This window comes from Castor canadensis, chromosome 9 (genome assembly GCF_047511655.1).
Source record: "Castor canadensis chromosome 9, mCasCan1.hap1v2, whole genome shotgun sequence".
Taxonomy (NCBI): Eukaryota; Metazoa; Chordata; class Mammalia; order Rodentia; family Castoridae; genus Castor; species Castor canadensis.
In genome coordinates this window covers 100,454,257-100,468,707 of record NC_133394.1, presented here as the reverse complement: position 1 = coordinate 100,468,707, position 14,451 = coordinate 100,454,257, and the positions used below count along the sequence as shown (strand labels likewise).

The 14,451-nt window shown below is 32.8% G+C and overlaps 1 protein-coding gene across 1 annotated transcript in view; it reads right to left on the bottom strand.

Moving 5' to 3' along the window:
* LOC109674930 (transmembrane protease serine 11F) overlaps positions 1 to 14,451 on the bottom strand; it is a 115,760-nt gene that overhangs the window by 83,680 nt on the left and 17,629 nt on the right. The window contains exon 2 of the mRNA XM_020151792.2: positions 13,778 to 13,858. Coding sequence (XP_020007381.1) covers positions 13,778 to 13,788 — 11 coding nt within the window. The 5' untranslated portion in view covers positions 13,789 to 13,858. The remainder of the gene's footprint in view (positions 1 to 13,777; positions 13,859 to 14,451) is intronic.

Sequence of the window (14,451 nt, the reverse complement as noted above, 5' to 3'; positions counted from 1 at the left end):
AAACGTGGGGAATAAAAGAAGACAGGGGAATATGACTCTTGAAAATATTAATAATCACCCAATAAAGGATTTAGTAGGCAGTCAAATGGATGAATCCTCAGTTGCTGTAGCCAGAAAAATCATGATAGGAATGTTTGAGGGGATTAAAGAGGAGATTAAAGAGGACATACAAAAACAATTCAATGAATCCCACGAAAATTCAGATACAAAACTCAAGAAGACTCAGAAACAAATAAATGGTCTCAAAGAGAATTTCAACAAACTTGGAAATGAAACTAAAGAAATTATATAAAAAAGAGAGAGCTAAATTCAATAAAGAAGACAGTACAAGATGTGGAAAAGGAACTTAACAATGAATGGAAAGTCTCAAAAAAAAAAAAAAAAGAATCAAACAGAAACCCTGGAAACAAAAGTTTCCTTAAGTCAAATAAAAAATACAGTTGAAAACCATCCCAGAAAACTGGAACAAGTGAAAGACAGAATTTAATGTTCAAAGACAAAATAGGTATTTGAAAAAAAAAAACCCAAACAAACAAAACAGAAGAATACTTAGAAAAGATTGAAGAGCTGCAAAAGGAATATGCAAGAACTCTGTGATTCCATCAAAAGACCAATTCTGAGAATCATGCAGATGGAAGAAAGAGAAGAGGTACAAGCAAAAAGCATAGGAAATATGTTAAGCAAAATAATTACAGAAAATTTCCCAAATTTTGAGAGATGCCCAAAGAGACATGACCCAAACTGAACCTTTCCACAGCATATCACAGTTTAAACAATTAGCACAGAGAACAAGGAAAGAATATTGAAGGCTATAAGAGAGAAAAAAATCAAGTAACGTATAAAGGTAAACCCATCAAAATAGCAACAGATTTTTCAATGGGAACCTCAAAAAAGGGGGGACATGGAGTGAAGTATTTTGAGCACTGGAAAAAAACAAATTCAATCCTAGGATACTCTACCCAGCAAATCTATCATTCAAAATTGAAGGAGGAAAGAAACCTCCCATGATAAACAGAAATTAAAACAATACATGACCACTAAATCAGCACTCCAGAAGATTCTGGAAGGACTCCTACACACAAAATATAGCTATGAAAGGATGGGAATGATTAAATCTCAAAAGAAGAGTACACAAGTAATTAGAGAGTAGCATAGAATTAATTGCACTTACACAAATCCTTACACAACAAAAACAATTAAATGGCAGGAATCACCACAATATTAACACTGAATGTTAATGGCCTCAACAATCCCCATTAAAAGACACCTATTGGCAAACTGGATTAAAAAAAAGATACAACAATTTGCTGTTTGCAAGAAACACAATTTACAGTATAAGCAAACATTGGTTTAGGGTGAAAGGGTAGAAGAAGATTTACCAAACTAATGGCTCCCCCACAAAAAAGGAGTAGCTATTCTTATATTAGGTAAAGTAGACTTCAAACCTAAATTAGTGAGAAGAAACAAAGAAGGGCACTTTATACCAATAAAAGGAACAATCCATTAGGAAGTGATAACAATTGTTAACTTACATGTACCCAATGTTGGTCCACCCATCTTCATTAAACATACACTACTGGGATTAAAAACACAGATAGAATCCAACCCAGTAATAGTGGGAGACTTCAATACTCCTGTATCACCAATAGACAGGTCATCCAAACAAAAAATCAAAAAAGAATTTTTAGAGCTGTATGACAGCTCAGAATGGACCTGATAAATGCCTGAAGAGTGTTCGATCTTGCAACAGAACAATACACATTTTTCTCAGCAGTCCATGGGACTTTTTCAAAAATAGACCATATTTTTTATGTCACAAAGCAAGTTTTAACAAATATAAGAAAATTGAAATAAAACCCTACATATTATCTGACCACAACAGAATAAAACTAGAACTGAACAAAACAAAAAACAGCAGAAAATACTCAAATAAGTAGAGGCTGAAAAACACTTTGCCTCATAATCAGTAAGTCATTGAAGAAATAAGGAGGAAATCAAAAAGTTCCTAGAATTTAATGAGAATGAAAGCACAATCTATCAGAACCTTTGGGACAGACCAAAGGCACTCTTAAAGAGAATGTTTATAACCACGAATGCATATATTAAAAGCAAAGAAAGATCTCAAATAAATGACCTAATGCTGCATCTCAAGCTCCTAGAAAAAAAGAACAAGCTAGACCCAAAACTAGCATGATAATAATAATGAAAATAAGGACCAAATCAATGAAACAAAGAATCAATGAAACAAAAGGCTGATTCTTTGAAAAGATAAATAAGATTGATAAATCCCTAGGAAATCTGACAAAAATGAGGAGGGAAAATACCCAAAATAATAAAATTAGAAACAAAAATGGGGAGATCACAATAAACACCAAGAAATCAAAGGATCACTAGGGATTTTTTTAAAGACTTACATTCAAATTAATGGTAAACTAGAGAAGAAATGGACAAATTCCTAGACATATTTGACCAACCAAAATTGAACCAAGAAGATATAAATCACCTAACTAGACCTATAACAAGCAATAGAATTGAAGCAGCATAAGAGAAAAGTATAAGACCTCACAGATTCACTACTGACTTTTATCAGATCTTTAAAGAAGAACTAATACCAACACTCCTCAATATTTTACATGAAATAGAAAGGAAAGGAATACTGGCAAACCCATTCTATGAAGCCAATATTACACTCACCCCAAAACTGGACAAGGACACAACAAAAAAGAGAATTACAGGTCAATGTCTTTAGTGAACTTAGATGGAAAAATTATCAATAAAATACTGGCAAAACAAATTCTACAACATATCAAAAAGATCATACAGTATGATGAAGTCAGTTTCATCCTAGGGATACAGGGATGACTCAACATACACAAATCATTAAATGTAGTACAACATATTAACAGAAGCAAAGACAAAAACCACATGATCATCTCAATACATGTAGAAAAACCTTCAATAAAATTCAAAACCTTTCATGATAAAGGCTTTGATGAAACTAAGAATAGAAAGAATGTACCTCAACATAATAAAGCAATCTACAATAAGCCTATACTACATAATACTAAATTGGGAAAAACTGAAACCATTTCCTCTAAAGTCAGGAATGAACAAAGGTGTCTACTCTCTCTACTCTTATTCAATATAGTCTTAGAATTCCTAGCCAGAGCAGTAAGACAGGATGAAGAAATAAAAGGGATTCAAAAGGAAAGGAAGAAATCAAACTATCCTTATTTTCAGATGACATGATATTATACCTAAAAGACACAAAAATCTCCTCCAAAACACCCCAAGACATTATAAGTACATTAAGCAGAGTAGCAAGAAACAAAATCAATTTACAAAAATCAGTATCCTTTCTAAACATTAACAATGAACAGACTGGGAAAGAATATAGGAAAACAATTCCATTTACAATAGTCTCAAAAATAATAAAAAGGAAGTAAAAGACTTTTATAAAGAAAACTATAAACAATTGAAAAAAGAAATCAAAAAAAGACTACAGAAGATGGAAAGATCTCCCATGCGCATGGATGGGGAAATTGATATTGTGTAAATGGCTATATTATCAAAAGCAATCTAGCAATGGGGTATGGGGGATAAAGGAGAATGATGAAGGGAGTGAGTTCAACTACAATATAGTAGAAGAACTTTTGTAAATGTCACAATGTATCCCAATACAACAATAACATGATAACAAAAAGAAAAGAAAACAATCTACATGTTCCGATGCAATCTCTTTCAAATTCCAATGTCATTCATCACAAAGATTTAAAAATCAACCCTAAAGTTCATTTGGAAGCACAAAAGGCAGTGAATAGCCAAAGCAATACTGAGCAAAGAGAGCAATGCTGGAGGTATCACAATATCTGACTTTAAGCTGTACTAAAGAGCAATGGCAATAAAAATACTAAAACAGACATGAAGACCAACGGACCAGAACAGAAGACACACGGATCAGAACAGAAGACCCAGATAGGAATCCTCAGAACTATGCTCACCTGAATTTTGAAAAAGGCACCCAAAAGGCAGCCTCTTCAACAAATGTTGCTGGGAAAATTGTATCTGCATGAAGAAAACTGAAACTAAATCCATGTTTTCCACCCTGCACAAATATCAACTCCAAGTGGATAAAGAACCTTTGAAGTTAGTGTAAGAAAGAGCTGGGAAGAAATAGGCATAGGAATTAACTTCTTAAATAGAACTCAAATGGCTCAGCAACTAAGAGAAAGGATTGACAAATGGGACTACTTGAAATTAAATAGCTTCTGTAAACAAAAGAACTGGTCTCTAAATTGAAGAGACCACCCACAGAATGGGAGAAAATCTGCCAGTTACCTGACAAGGGATTAATAACCTAAATATACAAGGAGCTCAAAAACTAAACTCCCCCCAAAATCAATGATCCAGTGAAGAAATGGGCAAATGAACTGAACACAGCTTTTTTAAAAGAAGTCCAAATGGCAGAAAAAAAACACATGAAGAAATGCTCAACATTCCTGACCATAAAAGAAATGCACATCAAAATCACGTTAAGATTCTACTTCACTCCTCTTAGAATGGCTACCATCAAGAAAACCACCATCAACAAATGTTGGGGAGGATGTGGGGGAAAAAGGAACCCTCATATACTGTTGGTAGGAATGTAAATTAGCACAACCACTTTGGAGGAAAACAGTATGGAGGCACCTCAAAAAACTAAAAATAGAACGCTCACGTGATTCAACAATATCATTCCTAGGGATATATATGAAGAAATTAAGTTAGGCTACAATAAAGACACCTGCATACCCATGTTTATTGCAGCATTATTCACAATAGCTAAGTTATGGAAATAGCCAATATGCCCCACTACTGATGAATAGATTTGGGAAATGTGGTATTTATATACAATGGAATTTTATTCAGCCATAAAGAAGAATGAAATTTTGTCATTTGCAAGTAGATGGATGGAACTGGAGAACACCACTTTAACTGATGTTGAAAAAACAATCTACATGTTCAGCTAAGTTCAGAAAGCCAAAGGCCACATGTTTTCCCTCATATGTGAAATACAGGCCTAACACAAATGCAAGCAATATTATGAAAAACAGGTCACACTAAAGGTAGGACATTAACTGTAGAGGTAGGGTAAAAGAATGAATTTAAGAAGGCAAGTATGATTGATGTATTTTTTATGCAAGAATGAATTCAGAATTTTTAAATCTGTTGAAATCACCATAAGAAGGGGACTAAAGTATAAAGGGCTAATTTATACTTTAGTATAAATTATAAACTAATTTGGGTTTTAATACATATATACATGGAAATGTCACAGCTAGTCTCCCTGCATAGTTATCTTAAACAAAAATGCCTTAAAAAAAATGGTACCATTTTGGTACCATTGGGAGGGGAGAGGGTATAAGGAAAGGGTGTAGGAGGGTAAATGTAGTGGAAATATTATGTACTAATGTATGAAAATGGAAAAATGAGACATATTGAAACTGTCTCAAGAATGGAGAGAGAGGGATAAAGGAGAATGATGGAGGGGGTGAATTCGACCATCATGTAAGAGTTTTTGTAAATGTCACAACGTACCCCTCATACAACAATATGATTATTTTTTTTAAAATGAGAACAGGAAGGTAAAACAGGTCCTGTCTGGAGATTGGTACCAGTGGGAGGGGGGAAGATATAAGAAAGGGATGTAGGATGTTGAGTATAGTGGAATACTGTATACTCATGTATGAAAATTCAAAAATGAGTCCTGAGGGGAGGGGGTATAAAGGAGAATGATGAACAAGGTATATTCAACTATGACATATTGTAAGAACTTTTGTAAAGTCACAATGTGTCCCCAGTACAACAATAATTTAAAAAATGCTAAATTACAGCAAAATACATATTAAAGTCCCCCCTTCTATACGACATATAGACATACCTCTCGTGTCAACTCTTTTTTTTTGTATTAATTTAGAAAGAGCCCAATAGTCTTTAAATAATTTATTTTTTCACTAAAGTCTAATTGTTTCAGTCAAAATAATTTTAAATCATTTTCATTTTATACCCTATAAAATGTTTTTTAGGGAGCCAAATTCTGTTACTTGTTACTAAGTTTGGGAGACTATCTCAGGAAACAAAAACAGCATTAAAGTAGTGTCCAAAAAGAACTCAAAAATATTAATAATACTCTTTTCTGAAAAATGTTTGTGTTATTTATTGGTGTTGTATATTTTTAGTATACTATCCCTAAAAACTTCAATATTTTATTTCTTATTCAAAGGTTAAATAATTGAATAAAGTGCTGAATATCTGAATAAAGTTGAAGTGAATTTAAACTTGTAATGAATACCAGCTCTCTCTCATTCACTATCTCTCAATATCTCTTTCTCTCTATATCCCTCTCTCTCTTTCTTTCTCTCTCTCTCTCATGCTCTTTCTCCCTATATACACTATAAGCCAAATAGAATACGCTATCACTATGTAGTTTCTGGCAAAATAAATAACTAAATACATAACTATATGTTTAAATGCAGTTGTTTTTGATATGCAGCCAATGTTCTTCATGTAGCTTCCTGTATTATTGTCTGTTAAAAGGTTTATGTTTTAGTACTATTTTGGAATCCAGTTCAGAGGGAGGAGCTATGATCAAGACATAAATGTCCTAGATAAAGGAGATCAGCAATGTTCCCAGTTACAACTCATGTAATCTGCATACTAAGTAAACAACATTAACATGTCCCAGAATCTCTGTCACATTACTGAAGAGCCATGGATGAGGGATAATGAGTAGGTTAGAATGCTCCATACAAAGAAGCTTCAAAGCTTGTCATTCTTGTAATTTTCCCCTCAAATAATGAGTTCCCTAATTGACTAAAAAATTACACAAGCCAATGATATTTCATATGATTTATATTTTTTTCTAAAAATCATCCTTTAATTTTTGAGTCAGAATACACATTAAGTAGTTTATTGATATTTAACTGCCATAAATACAATAACATAATTTTAATTATCTTAAAAATGATGTATGATATAATAGTGGATTAAGAAAAGAATAGTTGAATTTTAACTTCTGAGTTTAAAGAAAATTTTTAAATCGCTGCCTGATTTAAGCAATGCAAGCATTTGATTTTTGTCTGTATGAGTATACCTTTGTTCCCATTATTGAATTTCATGTTCTGGTAGGCCTACTTTCATTTCCATAAATAGTTAAACAGATACTTGCTTGTGTATCTGTTTGAAAACCAATTAAGCAACTCATTATATCAGGCTGTGGATAAAACTACAAAAGGAATTATAACCCCCCAAAAGGATAATTTCTATCTGTAACCATAACATAATCATATTTCATTGAGTACATCATGAGATTTTCAAACTAGTTTTCATGTATTTTCTCATATGAAGTTAAACAGCTAAACATTATAAATGTAGTATTAGTTTCCTCAACATTAGCATAAGAATCAAATAAAGTGCAATTCCAATAAGTAGTTTCCATTCTAAGTAATGTTTATGTCATTTATTCTAATGCACATATAACACAATTCAAGCAGATAATCCAGTTCCATTCACCTAAAACAACTCCTGATATATGCTTGTGTATATTGCTTAAAATTTGTTAAATCATTTCCAGAAAAGCAATCATGAAAACAGAGCATTTATTCCTATTAGTTTAGAGATATACATTTTAGGGCTGCCTAAATTCTTGATTCACTTAAAAAAACCTTTTCTTTTATATGTGTAGGAATATAAGATAATGGTTCAGTTTAAGCTATAGCTCAGAAACATAAGAATATCTAGTTCAGCTTGTTTGAGTAGGATGGCAAGGCAAAAAATACAGTAACTATAGCTTTGCTATGTTGCTAAATAATAAATTACAATTCTACCTAGGCCATCTTAGTTTTTAACTAAGGGAGAGCCCTAACAGAGGGAGGCCACCCAAGGAGTGTGACCCTGGCCAAGGACAAAGCTCCCGAGAGCTGCCTGCTCCTGAGGCCAGCTGGTGAGGCAATGTTGTAGGAAAGGTGCCCCCTGGGAGACCTCTCCCTACCCAGGTTGCTGGGGGTGAAGACAAGCACATGGTGATGTAAGAGTGTGGCACTGTCAGCCATCCTTCTGCATTGGCATTTCCTTGGACAAACATTTAATTTTCCTGAACCTTAGTTTCTTTTACCATGTTATAAACAGCTATACACAAAGCTACTAAAAACTTAATTAGAAGTCAGTAAGATCGTGAATAAAGAAGAGAATCTGTTAAGCATATCTTCCATTTTGCCACATTTTATTTGTGGCAAGTAATGCTTAATGTTTTGAATGCCTCTGTCAGCAAGAGGAAGATGACAGCTAATCAAATACCTGAATTGAAACAAGGAGAAATTAATGGTGGGTTTTCTTTCTTTCTTTTTTTTGTTTTTCAGTTCTGAAGTAGTAAGTACTGACTAAATTCTTGGTGCTCTGATTGGGTCAAGGAGTGAAGAACATAGAAACAGTCATAAGCAAGAATTAGTTGCCCTCAAAAGAATGAATCATGATGGCTGGGTGCCAGTGGCTCATGCCTGTAATCATAGCTACTCAAGAGGCAGATATCAGGAGGATTACAGTTCAAAGTCAGCCCAGGAAAATAGCTCTCAAATAAAAAAAAAGCCTCTCAAATAAAAAAAGCCTCTCAAATAAAACTCATCACCAAAATGGGTTGGTGGGGTGGCTCAAGGTGTAGGTTCAAACATCAGTACCACAAAAAAAAAAAAAAAAAAAAAAAGAATGAATCATGAAGGAAAGGAATCCAGGTTTGTTTTCTTTTTTAAAGAAGACACAAATCTTGAGTTAACTTTAATGAAAATGATTCTGCTCATTCTCTGAAAAGATGAAGATACTTGTCTCATTCATTTTATCTGATAACATCCCAAATACTCAATTACAATATCCAATTAGCTAATATATTTTTAAAAAGTGATTTGACATATAAATTATGAAAAGACCAATTGACCTTTACCCAGCAAAAATGATTGCAAATGCCATAAAAGCACCTGAAGTTTGAGACTGGAAATAAAGGCACAATTAATGACTAGTAGCCACCCACCAAGAAATAAGACAATCACAGAAGGATGAATGATAACAGGGAGGAGATGGTAGGCAGTAGGGTCATAATGGGACAGGAAATGTATCATAGACATAGTAGAGAGAAGAGTTAAGATAATACCACTGATGTAGTTTCAAGGTGGTATTGACACTGATACATCCAACTCAAACCTGTTCAGGTTTATGCATATGACTAAAATGAGTTATGTATAAAAGATGGGAGCAAGAGAAATGACCTGATTTTTAATCTATTTTTAAAAACCTTTATCAAGATGAAGCTGTAGGTTCTTTTACTTTCTGTTGCTTCTCATGTGATTCGATAGTGATGTACACATTAGGACCTCTGTCTGTTCAGGTTGATTTGACTGATTATAAAATACAGCCTAGAGCGATACAATAATCTGTCAATGGTTGTAAGGGAAGTTATGAGTTAATGCACTTGTTTGACACCTAGTAGATCAACTAACTGAATTTTTCTTTTCTTTTTTTACTTACAACAGTACTTCAACACAGTCTACATTTGGTTTTGCACTTCATTTTTTTTTCTATTTCCAGGAGTTAATTCTACCAACTTGCTTAATCTTGTCTCATTTGTTGGTATGTGTCTTCAAGGTTGTTTTACATTCTACTATCTATGCCAACATTTTTAAGATAGCATGAGGACTTAAATATATCTTGATGTCTACCTTTTGAAATCATGTATTCTGAATATTTTATTAGACATCCCATATACTATACTCTAGAAAACAAAACAAGATCAGGAAAATATTTGTTTTATATTGAATGACACAAACTTGCTGGTGTTCAGTGATTTTTAACCTACAAGAGGGGCAATTTCATGAGATTCTCACTTGTATAATACGTTGTATATTTTCTAAAATTATACTTTAAATCAACTAATTTTGATCTTATGCAAGGTACCTGATATATGGGCTGCTCTTTTCACTCAGTGTTAATGTCATATAAATTACTGAATACCTCAAAGTAGCTTGTTTTCAAACCTTGAGGTTTCCTTAAGCATAGTGGCAAACTATATCAGAATTTAATGTTTTCTACATGTATTTCACAACTTCAGCTTTTTTTATTTGCCAAGAAATAAAAATAGATAATAAAATGTTAGCATATAAATGGGGAATTTACTTTTTAAAAGCTAGCAGTTAAATAAATGAATTGGAATTTTTAGGGAAAAGTAAAAAAACCTTTGTTTCATATTTATTATGTTTATAATTTACTTCTACTTGTCTAACTGTTGAGCATGTCTCCTCTTTTAGATTGTAAACACCATAAAGTGGTGACTATGTTTATTTTATTCTTATAGACATACTTGTGTGCTCTTTCATGTGCATGATATGTACACACAGAACAAGTGTGTATATAGAATGTATGTAGATTTGTATACATAGGTGTGTAGAAGGTGTTGCTAGTACATTATAAAATAGTATAATAAGCAGTTTTTGAATAAATGAATAAAATTTAAAATCTAGTCTATGAACACTTATCTGATTCTTTCTTTTATTCAGTAACAAATTCCCATCAATGACACAAAATAGATTTACTTGTAATAAATTCTCTCCACTGTTGAGTTTTTTTGTCTACTTCTGAATTACTGTATCTCAAATATATCATGGGCATTGTTAATAAATATGTAATGAGTAGTAAACTTGAAATTTTCATTTACTCCAAGCCTCTGTTGTTTTCTCAGTATTTGTTCTTTGGCTTTAGTTGTATGAAGTCAAAAGTCAACATACAAATATTGAGAGTCTACTTTGGGACAAGCAATGTGTTTGCTACTAGGAATACAGAGAGATATAACTGAAAACATATTAAATATATAGAAAGATAAGCACCAATAGATTATACACAATGTGCTATGCAAGTTTAACAGGAAGGTTGTGTTTCATGAATAATAAAGATGTTAGGGAAATTGAAAAATGCCACAGCAACTTTGACTGGAATTTCAAAGGAAGACTATGGAGTGACACCAAATATGAGGAGGCTCATTCATTGTGGTTTGTGGGAACAACAGGTAAGTAGATGGTCTCCTTCCTACTTCCTTTATATAGCTCTTCAACTGAAATTATATGGCAATAGAACCACCAAAGTGGGCTGGTCCTATAACAAGTTCTAAATGGCAATTCCATCATATTTTTTCTTCTTGTTTAAATTTTCACCAGACTCTCATAATAAAATGTAAACATTTTTATCTAGGAAAAAAGGTCCTTCATAGACTGTTTCATTAGACAGTTTCCAACATCTGTTTGCAAATGTATTTAAAGTTTCGTAACTATTGCAAGGACTGTGTACTATCTGTCCCAAATACGTCCTTCTTTTCCCTCTAACTAATTTCTACTTGTTTTGAAAGACTAGCATCAATTACTACATATTCAACAAAGGTTTTATGAGATTGAGTGTATACCCACATAATGTCTTGTTTGTACTTATTTTTATGTTTATTGGGTTGAACCATCAAGGTGTGATTTATTGATTTGCCTCCTGATACCAAGCTCTACTTGCTGGTAACCGTAGCTCTTATATCTGCCTCCCTTGTAGAGGGTACCAAATATAGAAACAAGTGAAAAAAATAAGTAATCTATATTGTGATAATTTAAATGGTTCTTTTGTGTCTTAAGAAAGTTTATGTTCTCCAGTTACTAGGAATTAACTACTTGAGATCACAGAATTTAAGTATTCAAAAAAAGTCAAGGATTATCTACTGCAACTTTTTAAAAAATGTTTTTGACCAAAAAACATATATATTTGAATTTTTTACCATGACCCTACACCACCACAAGGTACACATGAAGATTCATATATCTGAAACAGAATTTCCATGATATAACACTTATATTTACTACTTAGGACGTGATTAAAAATTAACAAAAATAAAATCAAATATTATTTCATTATTACTTAAATACAACAAAGAAAATTAATGATTTCAAAATAAAGCAACAAACAAAAAACAGCTTCATGCTTATCCACAAAAACTATTTCAAGGTCCATTAGTAGTGATGACCCCCAGTTCCATTTATATCACTACAATGCAAGTGAAGTCTTGAGAGGTGGGTGACATTTCCAGACAAGTAAGTGCAAAGCTGGGGCTAGAACACATCTGACTGTCATGCTAGTTTTCATTCTACTTCATCACAGTCACAAAGAGAGGACTTTTGCTGGGAGCTACAGCATACCTGACTCACTCATTTAATGAGATAAGATTCTTTGGGCAAAATACTTTTACTATTGAATTCAATGAACCCACTACCTAACCTTCTTATCTTGTCTTTATGAACAATCCATATTTTTGACAGAATATCTATGTTAAAAACAATACTGATCAGAGTCCAAGTTAAAAGAAAGACACTTAAAATCCTCAGGACTATACACTATGAATTGGAAGTGGATGAGACTTCAATTTAGAAATTCTATATGTCTATAACGATACTTTTAGAGTGAAAAAGTTAGTGAGTAGAGATGATGCCATAGTTTGGGAAGAGAAGAACCAAGCTGCCAGCTATCCCACAGAATTCTTAAATAAATGAGTGTGAAAGAACTTCGAGTTCTTTGCTAATTCTTTTAAATTTAAATTGTTAGCATATCATATTTATATAAATACCTATCAAATATTGAAGCAAGTTTTTTTTCTAATGCACATTTTATCTTATTCTGTTTTTATCTTGGTGAATCAGAAATATACTTTCTGGCATTTAATTAAAAGTACAGATAATTTGATAAATCACTAAGAGACCTGTGGGGAAAGTTTTATGCATAAAATGGCAATCTTCCTCAGACACATATGTTATTAGAAAGTAAATTAAGGGGAATAAAAGCATTCATCAGTTAAGAGTGTGAGAGCCTACAGGCTTATAGTGTTTAATTGAAGACAAACTCAAAAGACAGAACAATTATGATTACCACAAAATTGTGATTTAATGTCTGACACATCAGTCAGTGAACAACATGTGGGAAATGTGTGCCTGCAGAAACATTAAGAATTTGACAAAAAGAAAACAAGCTTAGACTAAGTAGCAGTTTGAATGAAATCACCCAGAAATGTCAGTTATTTATTTCTTAGTCTCAAATAATAGTTTAAATATTACCTCAATACAAATGTATTTATAAATTTATTTACCTTAAGCTCATTAACCGATCAACTATTGAGTAAAAATGTCACATGGAATCCAAATTTTATTAACTGAATAATTATTTACAAATGAGTATTTTAATTTAATCATTTCATTCCTGATGCATATAATTATCTTACTGCTGTCATACTTTCTTTTATTGAGAGTTAAACAAATAAAAATTCTAATAGGCTTTCCTCTTCAATTTATATTTTGATGTCCCAGAATATAATTCAATAAGCCACATGTGATAAAGATATATTATGTTTCTGAACACAGTATTGAATACACCAAAGAACTATATTGAACACTTTATTCTTTGAAGCACAGATTTTCTAAATGTTTAAATGTAGTTAATACATTAATATAAATCATTTCTATTTCTATTATTTAGAAAGAGAAGAGTATATTGACCCCTTTTGTTTCAAAAAATTATTGCATTCAGAAACAACAAAATAAAACTTTAACAAAATTCGGTAACACACATGAAAAACTTCTTTTTAAAGTAACCCCTGCCAGCCCGCCCTTGCACAGCCTGTCTCAGGAGGTGTAAGCATCTGTCCCCATTGACAGCTCACAGAGAAAAGCTGAATACTTACGCATACATCATGGACCCAGGACTGGGGCAGCTTCTAGTCAGTCACCATCTGATCCCTATCAGGCAGGTCAGGACTGGAAGGCTGGAAAATAATGACAGTCATTGACAACAAGAAAGCAAGCAAGTCTGACTGGCTTGGTGTCTGAGGTTTGCTGTTTTGATATAACCTGATAAGAACATGGTCAATTTGTGCCAACCTTTCCACACAATGGGGTAATTGTCAATATCTGCATAGAGAAGCTCCAAGCAGCAGAAGGCTCCTCATTTGCAACTGCTGATGATTCAGAAGGGCACACTTTTCCAGTTGGTGAGGTATGATCATCACTGAGGTGTGGCCCCAATTTGTTTTAAAAAGTACAAAACAGTAGAGTACAGTGATGGCACTTGTCATTTCTTCATTAGAAATGAAGAAATGTTCCCTATCTTCCCTTTGAGTGAATCATGAGGAGCAATCCTGGACTGTACAGCAGAGCGCCTATTTCAGTCTTAATTGTGGACAAGCAGATTAGCTTGTGAGATCTACTTTCCTCAAAAGTAAAATGGGAGAGGTGTGTCAGTTGTTTAATGCTATCTATTTTAGTTGCAAAAATAATAGATTTTATTGAAAAAAATTTCCAAAAAGGTGAAAAAAATAAAAGCAAAACAAAAACAAATTCTTTTCTCATCATCAGAAAC